The 16266-nt window shown below is 37.6% G+C and overlaps 3 protein-coding genes across 4 annotated transcripts; 1 reads left to right on the top strand and 2 right to left on the bottom strand.

Annotated features, from left to right (window-relative positions):
• Positions 1-720: 720 nt before the first annotated feature.
• LOC110047359 (protein Abitram-like) lies at positions 721-6466 on the bottom strand. Of its 2 annotated transcripts, none has more exons than XM_020753102.2 (5): positions 6294-6466; positions 6127-6178; positions 3679-3882; positions 2999-3068; positions 721-2838 (listed from the first exon to the last, which is right to left on the bottom strand). In XM_020753102.2, exons 1-5 carry the CDS (start codon positions 6355-6357, stop codon positions 2704-2706), a joined length of 525 nt encoding a protein of 174 aa, XP_020608761.1. In that variant the 5' UTR covers positions 6358-6466; the 3' UTR covers positions 721-2703. The 2 variants fall into 2 exon arrangements, with proteins under 2 accessions (XP_020608761.1, XP_089142854.1); XM_089286728.1 differs by lacking the exon at positions 6294-6466 and adding an exon at positions 4515-4885.
• On the top strand, positions 6385-10765 carry LOC110047358 (trafficking protein particle complex subunit 5-like). Its single transcript, XM_020753101.2, has 7 exons — positions 6385-6479; positions 6562-6650; positions 7058-7184; positions 8334-8391; positions 9230-9289; positions 10119-10183; positions 10601-10765. The coding sequence occupies exons 1-7, from the start codon at positions 6411-6413 to the stop codon at positions 10697-10699; spliced, it is 567 nt and encodes a 188-aa protein (XP_020608760.1). The 5' UTR covers positions 6385-6410; the 3' UTR covers positions 10700-10765.
• Positions 10766-11174: 409 nt separating this feature from the next.
• Positions 11175-16246, bottom strand: LOC110047356 (cell division cycle protein 20 homolog). Its single transcript, XM_020753099.2, has 7 exons — positions 15617-16246; positions 15256-15387; positions 14123-14319; positions 13781-13875; positions 13148-13382; positions 12743-12868; positions 11175-12277 (listed from the first exon to the last, which is right to left on the bottom strand). The coding sequence occupies exons 1-7, from the start codon at positions 16050-16052 to the stop codon at positions 11987-11989; spliced, it is 1512 nt and encodes a 503-aa protein (XP_020608758.2). The 5' UTR covers positions 16053-16246; the 3' UTR covers positions 11175-11986.
• Positions 16247-16266: the final 20 nt, after the last annotated feature.

Here is a 16266-nt window from a genome sequence, read left to right as displayed (position 1 = left end):
AATCTGTTCAAGAACAATGAAAAACTGGGCCTGTGCCAAAAAGCTTGAACAGGCAATTACATAGAGTTTTTTTTTAATACGAAAAATTTCAATACGCTTGTGTTAAATTTATAGCAAAAGGGACTGAATGAAGAAGAGATGCTAAAACCCAAGCTTAGCACCTTAATTACATTTGGGTCTTGTCCTTTCATTCTGTGGCCTAAATGATTTTAAGCATCTTTACCATGGCCGGTCACTTACTGTTTCGTCCAACCTCCTGAAACGGATAATAAGGATTTGACTGAAGCCTTCGATTAAATATTGCTTCCGGTTTTTCAAGGATTTCAAGGGTTTTTAGCGCCTTCATGAAACCCATCTTACTTCTTTTTTTTTTTTCGCTCAGAAAAAAACAAACAAAAAAAAACAGTGATGTCATAACTGCCGCGGCGTTTGTTACGTCAGGTTTCGAGCGCAATGCCGAGTAACGTACAAATCACGCGCCTGTTATAAAACTGGTTCAACGAGTTTCGCCTTTTTTACCCAACCCTCTAGTTTTGCAGCTGAAATACTTAACACGAGTACGTGCAAGAAAACAGCAAGAGAACCATTTAAAACAGCTTGAAATAAATCTCTTTTAAAATTTGAACCTCCGAAATCACACGAAAAACAAAAACTAGGGGACGCGAAAACTTACGAGAGAAGAGGACTGTTTAGTTGAACAAGCGACCAAAGAAGCAAACACCAAGGAAGAATCTATTTAATCTGGCAATTCAATTTTATCTAAAATACAAAGAAACTACCTGGGCACTCTACGTTGCGTTCAAAACAAACAGTAAAATGAACGTAAACAAAACTTGGAAACCAACTTAAAACATTCTTCTTGACTGTCTCCGTAATTGACGTACAATGTGGCAAACGGTAGGTAAAAACCTTAACAATTAACTGGCGAACAATGACTGGTTAGCAAACGGATCTGAAAACTGGTTAGCTTGGTTGTACAACTGGCAATGCAGCACGCGCGCAATATTAAACAGCGCGCGCGCCAAACTTGACAACTGAGATAGGCTGAATGCTCAGCGATCGAAACAAGGACTCGAAAAACATCGAAGACAAAGTAAAAGGGCACCGAGGAAGTAATTTTCAAATGTAACTTTATTATGTAAAAACCAGTTAACAGCGTTAATCATTTTAAAACAGGAAATATTCCACTTTCCTTGGTTAAAAGACTCTAACTGAGCCTCACTTCATGGTGGTGTTAAATTCCTTCCTATGTAGGTTTTTCCAAAAGCTGTTACAAAAGTGCATCATTCTGCAGTCGTTTTCATTACGACTAAATAAGCCTTTTAAGCCTAGTTTTGACTAGCGACAGAGTAGGAGTCAGTGTCGTTATCAGAAGGGCGGAGCGATACTATCAAGTGAAAGTAAAACCAACGGATTCGAAAGCAGAATACGGAATCCGCTTATGACTCTGTCGCTTATGATCCAATGAAAATTACATTGTCGGAATAGGAAGCAGAAGCGGAAGAACAAACCAATCGCAATGCTCGATTTCGGGCCTTGTGATTGTTAGGTTCTTCCACTTCTGCTTCCGGCTTCGACAATCTGTAGTTTTCACTGGATCATAAAGCGACGGAGTCGTAAGCGGAACCGGAAGAAATGGAACCTCCTGAAAACCACCTCTAGGTGATTGGAGGCCTCCTCTTAAAATATTAGTTTATTATTATTTATTATTACCGTGTTTCTATCAAGTTATAGAAACACGGGTGTAAGTTTGGGAGAACGTACACAGCTTTTTCGAGTTCTCCCAAACTTTCACGAGAGTTTCTATAACTCGATAGAAACACGGAGAACATGTTTTGTATTTCTTTTAGAAAACACCGCGACCAAAAAAGGGAAACAACTTGTTAACTTTGATCATCAAAATGTAAATTCTGTTCGCTCGCGCCATCATTACGTCAACAGCTCGTGCTAGTTCTGTGCTTCTCTCGAGTTTTAGTATAAATCTACTCGCGTTCTATCACGAATGCTGTTCTCTGATTGGCTACGCTGCTCATTATCTATTCTGCGATAGACAGTGAGTAGCGTATCAGTGTGCCCTTGTTCACAAAATGACGGCCGCTTCTTGCCGTTTTCGAAGTGTCTGTGAAGAGGATTTGGATAAAATTTTGAAGAACTAGAAGATTTATACTGAAACAATTAGATTATTCGCTCTCGATTTCCATGCGTGATAGAAATCTCAAGCTCATAAGCTAATTGTTCAATAGAAACACCATTTTTGACCAATTAGCGCGCGTATTTTCTTAGGCCTGTTTTCTAAAATGATATAATAACCAAGTTATTCAGTTCCCGCTTGTAGTAGATGTAATATTCCTAGCAGCTTTTCAAGCTTGAGATTTCAGCTCGTGTCGAGGACCAAAGCGGGAACGAATGACATTTACTGAGGGCGAACGTTCCCCGAGTGTTACTGTAAATTGTCAACACCATAGACTGCTAACAACATAAAGCTGCTTCTTACAAGTACCATCAAGAACGTGGGACAATGTCTCAGCCAGTGTGCTCCAAAGCCGACGTAAAAGAGTAATTCTTTATCCTTACCAGCCATGTTGAGGCCAACTTGTGCCTCCACTGTTACCACCTTGCTTCTTCTTCACGCCATAAAGCAACACATAAGGTCTGTATCCACCTCTTCAATTTTCTACATCCTTTCCTCTCTAAAATCACCTTTTACAACTCACTTGTACCATTTGATGATTTTCTGTCCTCTAGAAGTTTGTCATATTCCTCTTTTGTTAGGTGTCCATCCAGGATATTTTCAGTGAGTTTTGGAAGAACAACAGCAAGATAACCTTCAGTTTCTGGCTGAAGATGAAAACAAACTTGAGGTGTTAGCACCAAAATAAAACTACAATAAATGTTGCATTTTGTTACAGTGGACACACACACAAAAAATATCTTAAACAAAAATTAGATTTTAAAAATCAAATCATTTGTATCAACGGTGATTCTATCAGTGTCAAACCTTTTCCAACAAGAGATGTGGCCTGGAAACTAGCTCTTCATTCACTTCAACAAGCTTCCCTTTAATGCAGCTTATAAAAGAATAAAAACATAACACAAATTTATTGCCAAATGAAAGGCAGTTAGTTTCAAAGGGGAAAAGAATACAGGAATACTGTTTCTCCCAGTAAGAAATCCCTTGGATTTAGAAGGCATCCAAATATTACATTGTCATTATATAGCCTAAAATATTACAAAATAAAAAAGCACTCTGAATTCACATCCTTCTGTTGTTGCTGTTGTTGTTACCTGATTCTGTTCATCAAAATTTTAAAAAAACGTAATTATTTGATGTCTACATAATTTTGTACTCCTTAAAACAATAGTTATTACGCCACGTAAATTTTGTCAGACACATGGAATGTACTAGCATAACAGTAATTTTCACTTCCCACATTTGGAGGGAAAAGTACCCCAGAGACTAGGTTGATATTCAGGGTCGGACTGAATTTTTCCTTCCCCTCCCCCTCCCCTGTTACTCTTCTTTCAGTCTCACTCCTACTCCCTAGAATGCGTTTTCTTCTCTCCCCCAGCTTCTTCCCAAATTTGAATCCAAGATCATGGTGTTTGCTTGATCAAAACGTGCTCACTTGCCAAAATAAGCCTGCAATGCAGCCTAGACATAAGAGCATGGTTTCCTACCTATAGAGTGAATATTTAGCACCATTGGAGCATGTGACTTCACAAATTAGAGACTCTGGCAGAAGATATTGTGCACCTTTCTTTCCTTTTCCTGACACCTTGTTATCCAGTCTATTCACCTTGGTACTCACTTGGAAATTCACATTTGATATCTCCTTACATTTGAGTAATGGATGACTAGGTGCAACAGTTACAACACAAATCCTGGAAAACAATAAAAATGTTTAGGAAATGTAATCTTTTTTAACTGTTGTATGCAGTTCAATTCAGTGGACTGGTCATGCTACATTTTTGTGGATGATATGGCATACACTGTAACTCTTCCTTCAACAAGTTTGGGAAGAGTTGAGAAGGTAATTTATTGGTTTAAAAAATAATCTGCTAGATTTCAATTTTTTTTAGGTTGGCATCTATGCATCTGTGACATACTTCCTATACATCAGATAATAATAAATAGGGGAAAAATTAAAATAAAATATTAAACTACTTTGATAAAATCCTCTATTAAATCCATTTTGAAATCACTGGTTATCCTTGCAATCTGATTGACTCTCAGTGGTGCAATTTAATTATTCACAAGTCGCACTATTTTTTTGCTCTAAATTGCATCTTTTTCTCAGCCAATGAGAATGGGACAGTAAAACAAAACAACTAATCAGATTCCAATGTTAGTTTAAAGTAACCAATAAAATTTCAGCAAAATGAAAGTCAAAAAGCCATTGTGTGGCAAATTTTGCAACTACTATTGCCAAAAAACTGTTGAAATTGTAGGTCTTTTTCCAAAACATTACAGTTTTTGACTGACGATTATGAGCTCCTTCAGGCTGAAGACCTACTTTAATGGAAGTTTCCAACTTTCAGTGTCCATTTTCACAAATATTTTTGTCTTTTTCTTCAACATCTGCTCTAGATCCATATGATACCGAGTCCAGCAAAACATAAACAAACGAAAACCACACAACAACAAATTCAGGGCCATCTCAAGACTGTAGATGTTTCATGGTTTCTGGCAGTTTCAAATAAACGAAGCAACACAAGAACTCAACCCTGTCTCTGTGAAAAAACATAGTCAAAATATGCCCCGCTCCACAAAACAGTGAATGAACAAACATCTTCCAAAGCTGGTGCCAGTCCCGCCATCTTGAAAATATCTTGAAACTGATCAAGTGGCACCGCAAGAACTTGAGTGTCTTGATTACGTGCTACGCTGAGGTCACAAAAAGAAACGGAGATGAGAATGAGCTGGAATCCCTTAAAATCATGGAGAGTGCCACGTACTGAACAGTATTTAAAAGAAAAAAATATATATCCACTGCATGGGCATCATGCACTCGAGGGAGTTTCACAACTCAAAAGAAAACCATCGCAGAATTACACAGGATGCACCTTGAAATTCCTTGTCTCAAGACAATGAAAAGTCTCAGCCTCAACCACAGAAGAAAGGAAGGCCTTCTGTCATTGATTCAGGCGACGAGAATTGAACTTTTATGGATGAAGTAGACTGTTTTCGTTCTGTCTTCAGAACTGCTTGTTTCTTTGTTATGCTTGAATGAGTTTTCATCACATGACATCATTTTGCATACTAATTGAGACGTAAAGACGTTTCCGGTTCCACTATTTTCAACAAACTGGCTAATGGAACAATACACCAAAATATAAAATTAAGGTGATAAAATTGTGCGATTTCAAAATGGATCTAATAAAGTGGCAATTGAACTTTGTGTTGTGCAGTTTTGGTCTGAAATTATACCTGTGATTTCAAATTGGACTCGAGCTGCGCGCTTGTTCGATTTTGAAATCACGCATATGATTTCAGACCAAATTGCACTCCACTCAGTTCAATTATCATTATAAACTGACAGATCAAATTAATTAGGCAGGATCATGTGTGCTAAAGGCAACCATGGCTGAGTGTCAATCAATACCCACGATCAATACCTTCTATCAACACTCGACTGATGCTCAATTGACACTCCCTTGACACCTCGGTTGATACTCTATCAAGACATGATCGACATCTTGGTTGACAGTCAGTTGACAGTCAGCTAATCTTACAGACATGCCATCACGAGTTGATCAATAGATATGAATCGGTCAGCACTAGGTTGTCGATCTGTCGATCCGATGTCAATAGAGTGGCGATTGAGACAATTTTTGATCAAGTGTCAACCAAGTGTTGGCCGATTATTGAATATTATCGAGATATCAATCAATTGTTGATCGAGAATCGATTAAGGGTATCCATCGACACTCGACCGTGGATGCCTTTAGTACACATGATCCACTAAACAATGCTTAACAAGAAAAACACATTATTGACGAAGTTACCATATGTTTCAAAGAGTAAGACGAAAAAAAAAAACCGTGGGGAATATTGCCCAGCCATGGACTTTTTCACCTTTTGCATAATTATTCTCAGTTAAAGATGCTTGTAAAACTTACACTTACTTGTTTGAATGCTGTAAAACACACTGGTCTTCGCAAAGTTTGCCCTTGATGTCTGAAAAGAAGGCAAGAAGATTGCAATTCCAAAATATGATGATAAAATTCATGCTGTGTAAAGAACAGAAGAAGGAAACTGAAAAATAAACTGCTAAATCGCATTCAAGTCGAACCTGTCCTAAAGATACGCGTAAAATATCTATCTACAACTGTTCTCCGTGCGCCACCAGCCGCCATTTTGTTACATGAGCTACCAGGCCTTCCTGCTCAGTAGCCTGGCCTAAAACAAGATGGAGTCCGTGAGAAGAAGTCGATCGTCAAATATCCTCGAAAAACCGCTCAGTAAAGGAAGGAACGAAGTAATCAGCCGTTTAGAGTAACATTTCTAATCTGTTTAATCAATCTGCGATGTCAATGATATAAGATTATTTTTTGTTGTAGATCAATGTGAGTACTTTCGGTTTGTTATTTTCCGAGATGGTACAGTATTGTCAGAACAGAGTGCACACTGTACCAGAACTTCAAACCAAGTAAGTATTCATTTTGATACTCAAGTGTTTCTTAAATAAAATTGTGTTCCTTATGACCCTTTTAATCCATAAACCTGCGGTTTAGGTTAAATTTAAGTTGAGGAGGCTGACAACAGTTTCCAGCACTTTTCCAACAGCTATACTTTGACAGATCAATACTACCTCCGTTTATCAAATGATACTACAATATTGGTATCACGTAAATGCCCAGCTATCGGGGAACCAATAATGGTGATCTTTGGGCATAATAGGTTACCATAGCAACAGTATAACCTGTTAAAAACACCCTTAATTTTAGCTTTAGCTGTTAATAGCTCATAAACGAGTTTGGCGACACCCATGACATTCTATTTTATCAAACTGTTTACAAATCCATTATTTAATTGAATGATTGTCAACTTAACCAGGTTGTCAGAACTTGGCCAGCAGGTCGGTTCAAGAATGCTCGATGTCTTGGTGCTAAGAGAGAAAGGAATGAAACGAGAAGTGAGAGTACTAAACATACTCCTTTTTATCAAGTCAGCTTTATGGAAGGTAACACTTGAATTATCATGCACTTGAAATTACTACAGTCAAAAGTTATTCTTTTTTACAAATAAATGATTCTGAGTCTTGCTGTTTCACAGCACAAGACAAAAGGCTTAGATATTAAACTGACTTAAACTCTAAGTGTACTATGGAAATCATTAGAGTGGTATGTAGGGAGCACAGTAGTTGCTGAATGTGGCTCCTTCTTGGTGAAGAAGACACAGGACACGTCACAATAGAATACCGCCTCACAAATGTATTGTTTTTATCATTCTTTTGTTCTCTGTCGTGTTACTGTAATGTCAACTATATCTTCTACACCAAGTAAGAGCCCTAAATTTAGTCTGGTGCTGCATCAATCTTGATCAGATGAATTAGAACCTTTTGTCTCATGAACACTATTTATTCATCAGAGAAACCAACACAGAGTCTGATCTGGGTAACCCAGAAACACTGACCTCCAGAATGCGGACCCCCACTACGGACTGGCTCTGCAGACTACCTATGGACCGGTCCACAGACTACCCCTACGGACCACCCACCAAAATAAAATAAAAATAAGGAATAAATATTTCACTTATGGGTTGTTTAATAGATTGTGTCCACGAAATTTCGAACGTTACATTTTGCAAATGTAACATTCTTGGGTTCAGGCTCGGGCGCAAGTCATCATCATCACACATTGCCATTTTCTTTGCTGTGGCCATACTGTATATGAAAGATCATGAAAGCCTCTAGGAAGCCTGTGAGAAGCCTCTGGGAAGCCTTGAAATTTGTGCTCTTTCCCCTCCACCATTTTGTTCAGCCCATTCTCACGTGGATTTGTGAACTCATTCCAGGCTTCATAATTTCCTCAGCGCAAATTATAGATACAAACAAGCTTGAACGACCTAAAAACACATCTTCCATGGCCAGATTGAGCCACGAATGGAAGGTAACAATTTTTCTTCTTTTTGCCATTGGCATCTCCTTACGCTGAAAACAGCTTTTAGGCTTTGGGGGGTGGTCTGTGTAGGGGGTCTGTAGGGGTAGTCTGTGGACCGGTCCATAGGTAGTCCGCAGACCCAGTCCGTAGTGGGGGTCCACGGACTGGGGGTCAGTTTTCTCAGGTTACCTGTCTGATCTTGTGTTTTATCTTGTTCTGTTTTCTTGTAGTCATTATTTGGCAAGGAAGCTGATAAGCTGGAACAAGCTAATGATGACGACAAAACATGTATCCTTTCAATAATTAATTAGCTCTATGGCGCAAAGATCAGTCTGGTCTTTTTGGTTCCAAGTTACAGTAATTTTATATTTTTACATGTATAGCTATTATAATTAACCTTGGGGCAAACAAAAAATTACCACTCTTTATCAGAGCTAGTTGTTTTGGTTTTTGTTTTTTGTTTTGAATGGAGGTGGGATTGGAAGAGGTACGTGTGCAGGATAGAAGATACATAGAAACCTTCTTTAGTCCCTAAGAAAAGAAACACGTTAGAGGACAAGCTCCAAATAACCACATGGCTGGACTGTAGAAGGAAATGTGACGTTCTGAATGTTTCAACCTCTAAAACAAAATGAGTTCAAAATCAAGCTTGACTTTTCCTTCACTTTTGATATCAAAGACTGAAAAGCTCTTTCAATTGCCAAATAGGAAGGTTACTATCATAACATTAAGGTCTTGCTCCTTCTTTGGTGTGTTTTCAAACCACAACAAAGAAGGAGCAAGTCAAGCATTAGGCCCATTGTGTTCCTCATTTTAAAAATAGAGTAGTGGTAGTCAGGAGCTAACATTGTAAGATAGTGCTTTGACAGTGACTATTTTTTTGATGTTTTGTTCAAGACATTTTGGCTGGTGCTTGAGCCTTCATCAGTTGAAAAACTAACATTAGTTAGAATCACGTGTACTAACGTTAGTTTTTCAACTGATGAAGACTCGAGCACCAGCCAAAACGTCTTGAACAAAACATCAAAAAAATAATCAGTGTTAAACCACTATCTTACAGTGTTCCTTATTTCCTTGTTACTTGACTCAAAGAGAAATGTTTTCTAGACCTTAACACTGCTTGTAGATTACATTATCGAAAAAGAACCTCTGGTGAATAAGTTCATCTCAGTTCCAAAAGATAAAGGTAAATGTAAATAGGAAAGTTGTACTTTTCTTTTTTATGAGTTTAATTTTGCCGAATATACTAAATTGCAGTGATTTTCCTTTGATGTCATAGGACAGCTCACATAATTATTGAGACTGTCCAGCATCTGTTTGGATGTTTTTGGACCTAAATTTGGAGGGCTTGAAATCAGCCCAAGTATTTCCTAGAAAGGAAATGGGGTCAAACAAGGTAGAGAAAAGTTCTTTGACCTTGGTGAGACTCAAACCCTTAACCCCCAGATTAGATTACTGTAATTGCAGTCACTGTGGTAATTTGTGGCAAAGGAGATATTAAGGGTACAATTGCAAATGCAATGTTGTTGTGCCAGACAGTATTGATATTAGAATCTGGAAAGTGGAAAGTCAACTGTGAAGTAATGTGGAATGAAGAAAATCAACCCAAAAGGCTGTTTCCTATCAGAAGGGACAAACAAGAACTGGCTGGGAGAGGAAAGGCACTCCATTCTCCCTTTTCCACATTTTCTTTAATTTCATCCCACAACCGTTTGGGAAACTGGTGCAGAACAGAAGTCAGAATATTATTTTGTTTATCTAACACCCTACAAGAAAATACTACACTGAAAATAATTTAGATTCATTGTTGGTAGTATGAACCTATACATGTAGATGGTTGTAGGCAATCAGTTAAAAATGACTTCATTCTGATCAGCAGTAGTGAGTTTTGTTTATGGCTTGTTTAAGATTTTGGAATTTTTGGATTTTGGATTTTGGATTTTGGACTTTTTTAAGATTTTGGTGTTTGCACCCTGTCTTTATTGCATGTTTTTAATTTCTTGATTTCATTACAGGAAGTCTGAATTGTGCCTCTTTTATTGCTGGCATAGTTGAAGCTGTACTACATGGATGTAACTTTGTAAGTTCAACAATAAGAAACATTTCACAGGATTTTTATCAAAAATTCAGTTACACTAATAAATCAGCTTGAGTGTGAGCTTGACTGTCAGTTAGCCACAGGTCAGTCCATTTTGGGAGTTAAAATTGAGTGCAAATTAGCCTTATTAGCAGTTCTGTTAATTTGATTAGGGTTAGCTTTTATATGTAAATCTAGGTAAGCATATCACTCATTCAGATTTAGATATCAAACTTACAAAGGAACTTTAGAAAATAAAGAGGTGGACGTTAACTTGAAATTCTAACTCTAACTGGAAATTCCTACTTGAAACCTCTAACTCATAAATTTATTAAACTCACTAGCCATTGGGTTATGCTAACAATTTCTTTCTTTCTTTCTTTTTTGTTGTTGTTGTTGTTGTTGTTGCTGTTGTTGTAGCCTGCTAAAGTTACAGCACATTGGCACAAGGGAACAACTCTGATGATAAAGTTTGATGAGTCAGTCATTACAAGAGACAAATCTATGGATGGAAGATAGGAAATTAGTGTAAATAAAAATTTAAACTTAGAAGGAAAAAAAAATAAATGAATAAAAAAGTCAAAATTGGAACTTGTTTATTCAGTGCATGGTTGCTAAGAAACATAGTCACAATTAATTTATGTTTATCTTCTCAAACCAACCACTGTGGAGTTGTGATTTTATGATGATTGAGAACTCAATGCCAAGTGCAGTATAATTTTTATTTGTTTAATTATGCTGCTAGCCACTGGGCAAGTAATCTTTCAAATCTTCTAGCGCACGACACAAACCAATAGATGAACCTTCAGGCTTTTTGTTTTGCCCTGTTCTTTCAATAAAATCTATCTGAAGAAAGATTAATGTCCATGAATTGATGATGCTAACAATGTCATGTTTTCTAACAAAAGTAAACAAACATTTACAACCTTGTTATTATAAGTTCTGCTCTCCCCTTCACCAACCCCATCCATCACACTAGCCAAGTAGCCTCAACAAAGTTAAAGACATGTTTTATTGCAAAATGTATTATTTTAACACTTAACCAGAAATCTCAACATTATAACATTATGGCAAATGTAATCAACTGTTCAAAAATTAATTGTAATACTAAAATATTCAATTTTTAGTAATGTACAAAAAGGATTTAGAATATCCTTGCTTATAATAATTTATTTGTTCCTATTTGCCAAACTTAACAGGTATTAACAATAATATGACCTAAAATTATAGTAAGCTTATAATGACCACATTTCTCTTGTACCTGCATGATGTATTATTTTGCAACAATTAAAGAGGACTTTATATAGAAACTTATGTTCCGGAAAACTAATAAAACACATTTACAGTGTCCTATTCTAAGTGTTTCAATATTTTCATGACAACAGTCTTAATACTAAGTCTTAAGTTTGCAAAATATTTGTCCTACACTGACTCATTAGTTTCAGTTGTGCAACTTTGAAGGAGGGTAGTCATAATGCAAACTTGCACTCCATGGAGAAAAATACATTTGAGAAATTCACTGCTCTCTTTTATTCTACAAGATTTTGATACCCTTGCTAGAATAAATTCGACTTGATCACTCAATGTACGAGTGACTATCAATGTTTTTCTTCCAGCTAAACAGTGGATGCCCATGATTTAGGTGTTTATATCACACTGACAGAACTTTTATAAAATGTAATAACCTTACTAGTAACGTTCCATGTCAGTTAAAACTCAATTTTTTGTAGAAAAACCAAGTGGCCTATGTGTAGATTGCCACTAAAATTTATATAATTACTTTTTATTCCCCTGTTTACCTAAAAATTAACGTATACCTAGACGCACTAATGAACTGCTTGGGGGATTTGGTTTGGATTTTTTCTTTGCAGGATCGGTAGCAAAACACTTCCATATTCTAAGAGTCTCATCTGCTGCAGCAGAGACAACTGTCTGTCCATCTGGACTCATGGCCATATGAAGGACACGGCAAGAGTGACCAGTCAGTTCTGTGACTTTAACCATTGATGGATACTTCCACACTGTTAGTTGGTTTTGTGCGTAACCATGACTGGACACAAGTTCTTTGTATTCTTTTGACCACAAAATAGAGCACACCTGAAGGTTTCATTACAAAGGAATGTCAGTCCCTCAGTAAAACAATAAATTAGAAATTCATGTCTAGGTAATATGCAACATTACTGTTATTTATTCAATTATTTATGCTTATGTGGTCACATATTAGTGTAGCATTGTAGTTTAAAATTACTAAATGTCATGACAAGGATTTCAACGGAACTTTGTTGCTTGTAAGATATTGTTTGATTTATTGTAAGCAGGCTTGTTTTTAATACACTTTAAATATGCAGGAGAACCTTCAAACAAGAACTTCTTTGAGAAACGTTTGATTTAGATTTTGGTCTATTCTTATAGTATCATGTCTAGAAAACATTTTCACACCTCACTGAAAAAAACTGTCACCCTTGGTCTACATTGGAAACAAAACTCCCCTACAGTTTGATTAGTACATACTCAGGCTTAGATGCAAATAACGGTATTTCAGTTATTTTATTAATAATTTACCTGTGAATGAGTGTCAATGCTACTTAAACAATTTCCAGAGCCAACATTCCAAAATCTAATGTGGCGATCAGCTGTTCCTCCACCACTAGCAAGTATGTTGCGTTGAAAAGGACACCAATCCAGTGCCTGAGAATTAAAGATAACACAACTTAACATCAAATGAAAACTTCGCCAAGGCACCTGACTGAATTCTAGAGTGGGAGGGGGGCAACTGTAGGAGAAGTGCTCATTACTTCTGAGACATAGATCTACATGTCTAGAAAAAAACAGGCTAGAAGGTTTTAAGGCCACAACACTAGTGGAGATTGACTTATATGTACATATACCTACCTAGTAAATCAAATAAGTGAAGGTTTCTTGGTTATGGAAGCAAAAAAGTCAGGTGGTAAAAAAATTATTACACACCTTGACAGCTGCCTGGTGTTGATTGAAGGTGAAGACAGGAGTATTGGTGTTATTGGCCGTGTTCACACCAGCATCCCAGATCATCAGCAGGTTATCATTTCCCCCACTGGCAAGATATTTGCCATCAGGAGACCACTTCAATCCACACACCTCTTGGGTGTGTCTGGCCAGAGTTGCAACATGGTGGTTTGCCACACGGACATCATGATGGTGAATGGCACCACTTCTACTCCCGCTGGTAACAAAGCAAGGAATAAAAGACATGTTAGCCATCAGACAGTACTGTTGTTATGTTACATTAACCTGATTAGCATCTTATTTGTGAATATGATTAGCTAAGAAATGTGTTATCACATGTCTGGCATGGATATGCCCAGTCATAAAATTTGTAGACCACAAATTTGTTTCAATAATATTTTGTGTGGAATAATGAAACAACAAATCAACAGCTTTGCAATACACAGTACTATGTTCTCTTCCACATTGGTGATCATAAACCACCTAGAAAAGAGTTAGGGGCAGGGCTATACAAGATACCACCTATCTGGTGAACCTCATGAACCAAATTCTAAGAACCTTACATATAACAATAATTTAGGAAACTAACTAATAAAAGAAAATACTGTTTCTCACCTTGAGAGTATGTATGAGTTCCATGACAGGCATCCAACCCTAGCTGAATGACCTGACATGCTTCGTACACGCTTCTGTGCCTCTACATCCCACAACTGTAAAGTAAGTTAATACAATCTGGTTTTTCTCCAAGGTTGTGCCTTAAAGAACATCCTAGTGAAAGAGCCTTGAATCCAAAGCGACAACAGTTTGCATTAAAGTTGAAAATTAAAACCCACACTCCCTTTTAAGTAATCAGTGTGTGTATGTTTGTCCTAACAAGGCAGGAAGTTGAAAACTCCTCAGGTGGTGCAAATTCATGGAAGTTCAAATTCCTGCAACAATCAAAAGGATAATATTTACCTGTACAACTCCATTACTGTCTCCTAAGGCAAGAAAATTTCCTTCCTTGATCCAAGACACAGCTCCAACATAACAGTCAGGTGTCACAGTTTGACAGAGCTGTACAATATCACCTGAGGCTGCATTCCAAAGGTACACAAAGCCACCTAGGGCTACTGCCAAATGATTGTTACAGCTCCAGTCTAAGAGATTTAGATCTAAAAAAGTAAAACATGACCCTTAACATAATTAACAAGCAACTCGACCAGTGAAGTGTCAAACACTTTCGCTGATCATCACTGAATTGAGAAAAAACCTGGATGTGGGTTTGGTTTAAAGGAAAATAATATTGGGACGTTCCATTTTTCATCTGCACACCCCCTATGGAAGGCAACCTCTGACACAGGGCCTGTCGGAATATTTTTTCAAAGAAGCCGACAAAATTTTGAACCCCTCGGATGCAAACCTCAAAGGTTCCGACAACAAAAAACTAGGGTGTCGGAATCTGCCCTTCCATAGGGGCGGTGCGGATAAAAATGGAATGTCCCATTACAACGCTGTGAAAGCATATAGTGGAATTGAATAATTTACTCTGTTTTATAACAAAATTAGGAATAGACAACGCATGTTTGAGAGCACATGTTTGATAATGTTTTCAAAATTTTACAGTAGTTGGTGAAAAAACTCAAAGACATTTTTCCTCTTAATAATTTTTTTCAAGTTGACGAATTTTGTCATCTTCGCAGTGGAGACAACTGGAAACCAAGCTTGTCTCAGTGAGCGGGAGAAATAACGCTTTCACGTACCAAATCCCACGTGAGGTTATTGGCACTTGATTGGCTTGGAAAAGCCAACAAAAAACATACGGGCAAAACATGAGATTGAGATCGGAGATTTACGAAATTAAAAAAAAAAAATCTTTATTGACTTTATCAAACTTGGTTGACAAATCTTGGACGTAAAGCACTACATAAAGGTTATTCCAAATATTTTGCACCACATGGTAACGTGAACGCCACAAGCAACATGTAGGTGACCCTGGCCTTGGTCAAAACGAGTTTGACCTTGACTTACAACACAGCATTGGTTTACAAAACTACCAAACTAAAGCTACTGTATATGTAACTTACTATAGGAATTTTTAGCAAACTTACAGTAATCGTCAATCAGATCAGGTGCATCTAATATTCTCTCAGGAACTTGTGGAATATGTCTCGCGTTCTTCTTTGTGGATGTGGACGGAGTCTTATTTTGGCTGTACAGCACGCGTAAATCATTCAAGTGTCCTGCAAGAACAACGATCAGATGGAAAATCAAAAGGGCTTTATGATGAACATCTCTTATTTTATATCTAAACGAAGGAAAAACCGGCGACTATAGTCAATTTGAACGACCAAAGTTTAAAAGAGATGTGAATCAAACGGGAATGAAAAGAATTTCGCGTCTGAATCACGATCTCTATCGATCATTTGTATCGAATCTGGATGACAATTTACTCTACAGATAGCGAGATACCTTCCCTTGGTGCTGGCGCTTTGTTCTTGAACGCAAGAATCCTGGCATTTGCCTCATTTCCTCCAAGATTCTCTGCCATGTTCTTCTTGAACTCGGCTTTCGAGGGACTAGCACACTCGTTTTCTTCGTTCTCGAGATCAGCTGAAACCATTTTGTGATAGTTCGCTTCAAAATTCATGGCACTTCGGTTAGGAATAAATCTGTCCTCAGATGGTGTCTTTGGCTTTCCAGGCGTTTTCTTCAGAGATTTCGGTGTCTTCGATGGAGTCTTGCTCGAGTTTAGCCTCGAAGAGTTACGAAGCGGCGTGGACGAAGTAGCGCTGGAAGAACGGCGTTCTGTTGATTTTCTTTGCCATCGAGGAGCTGGTCCTTTGTTGATCGGGGCATCGAGTCTCAGGAGATCATTCACTTCCGTATGAAAGCTGAATTGTGACATTTTTTCTTTAAAATCGTGGAATAAATTTCCCTCTCATCAAAGAATTCGTGCGATTATCGCTTCTGCAAAGCAGACTCGAAAAGATTTTGAAAAGAAGCGCTAATTTCGCCTGGATGTTGTAAAACGAGTTCTGATTGGACAATTATGATAACACTTCTTGTGATTGGCTATTGTCTTGACAGCTGAAAAACAGCTGATCGTTTGCCGTTGTCGT

Source organism: Orbicella faveolata, unplaced genomic scaffold, assembly GCF_042242905.1.
Source record: "Orbicella faveolata isolate gen_17 unplaced genomic scaffold, um_ofav_v1 contig_14, whole genome shotgun sequence".
Taxonomy (NCBI): Eukaryota; Metazoa; Cnidaria; class Anthozoa; order Scleractinia; family Merulinidae; genus Orbicella; species Orbicella faveolata.
This window is presented reverse-complemented; position numbering and strand designations above follow the sequence as displayed.

Excerpts from the sequence above, each read along its gene's own strand:
- LOC110047359 (XM_089286728.1), bottom strand. The coding sequence starts at position 4,657 with ATGGCCCTGAATTTGTTGTTGTGTGGTTTTCGTTTGTTTATGTTTTGC. Across the intron at positions 3,883-4,514 it reads AGTTGGAAACTTCCATTAAA|GATTTGTGTTGTAACTGTTG; the intron begins GTAGGTCTTCAG and ends ATTGTTTTCCAG. Across the intron at positions 3,069-3,678 it reads GCTAAATATTCACTCTATAG|CTGCATTAAAGGGAAGCTTG; the intron begins GTAGGAAACCAT and ends TTCTTTTATAAG.
- LOC110047358 (XM_020753101.2), top strand. The coding sequence starts at position 6,411 with ATGGAGTCCGTGAGAAGAAGTCGATCGTCAAATATCCTCGAAAAACCG. Across the intron at positions 6,651-7,057 it reads GTACCAGAACTTCAAACCAA|GTTGTCAGAACTTGGCCAGC; the intron begins GTAAGTATTCAT and ends CAACTTAACCAG. Across the intron at positions 9,290-10,118 it reads CTCAGTTCCAAAAGATAAAG|GAAGTCTGAATTGTGCCTCT; the intron begins GTAAATGTAAAT and ends ATTTCATTACAG.
- LOC110047356 (XM_020753099.2), bottom strand. The coding sequence starts at position 16,052 with ATGTCACAATTCAGCTTTCATACGGAAGTGAATGATCTCCTGAGACTC. Across the intron at positions 14,320-15,255 it reads TGATCTGATTGACGATTACT|ATCTAAATCTCTTAGACTGG; the intron begins GTAAGTTTGCTA and ends TTACTTTTTTAG. Across the intron at positions 13,876-14,122 it reads ACAGTAATGGAGTTGTACAG|TTGTGGGATGTAGAGGCACA; the intron begins GTAAATATTATC and ends CTTACTTTACAG.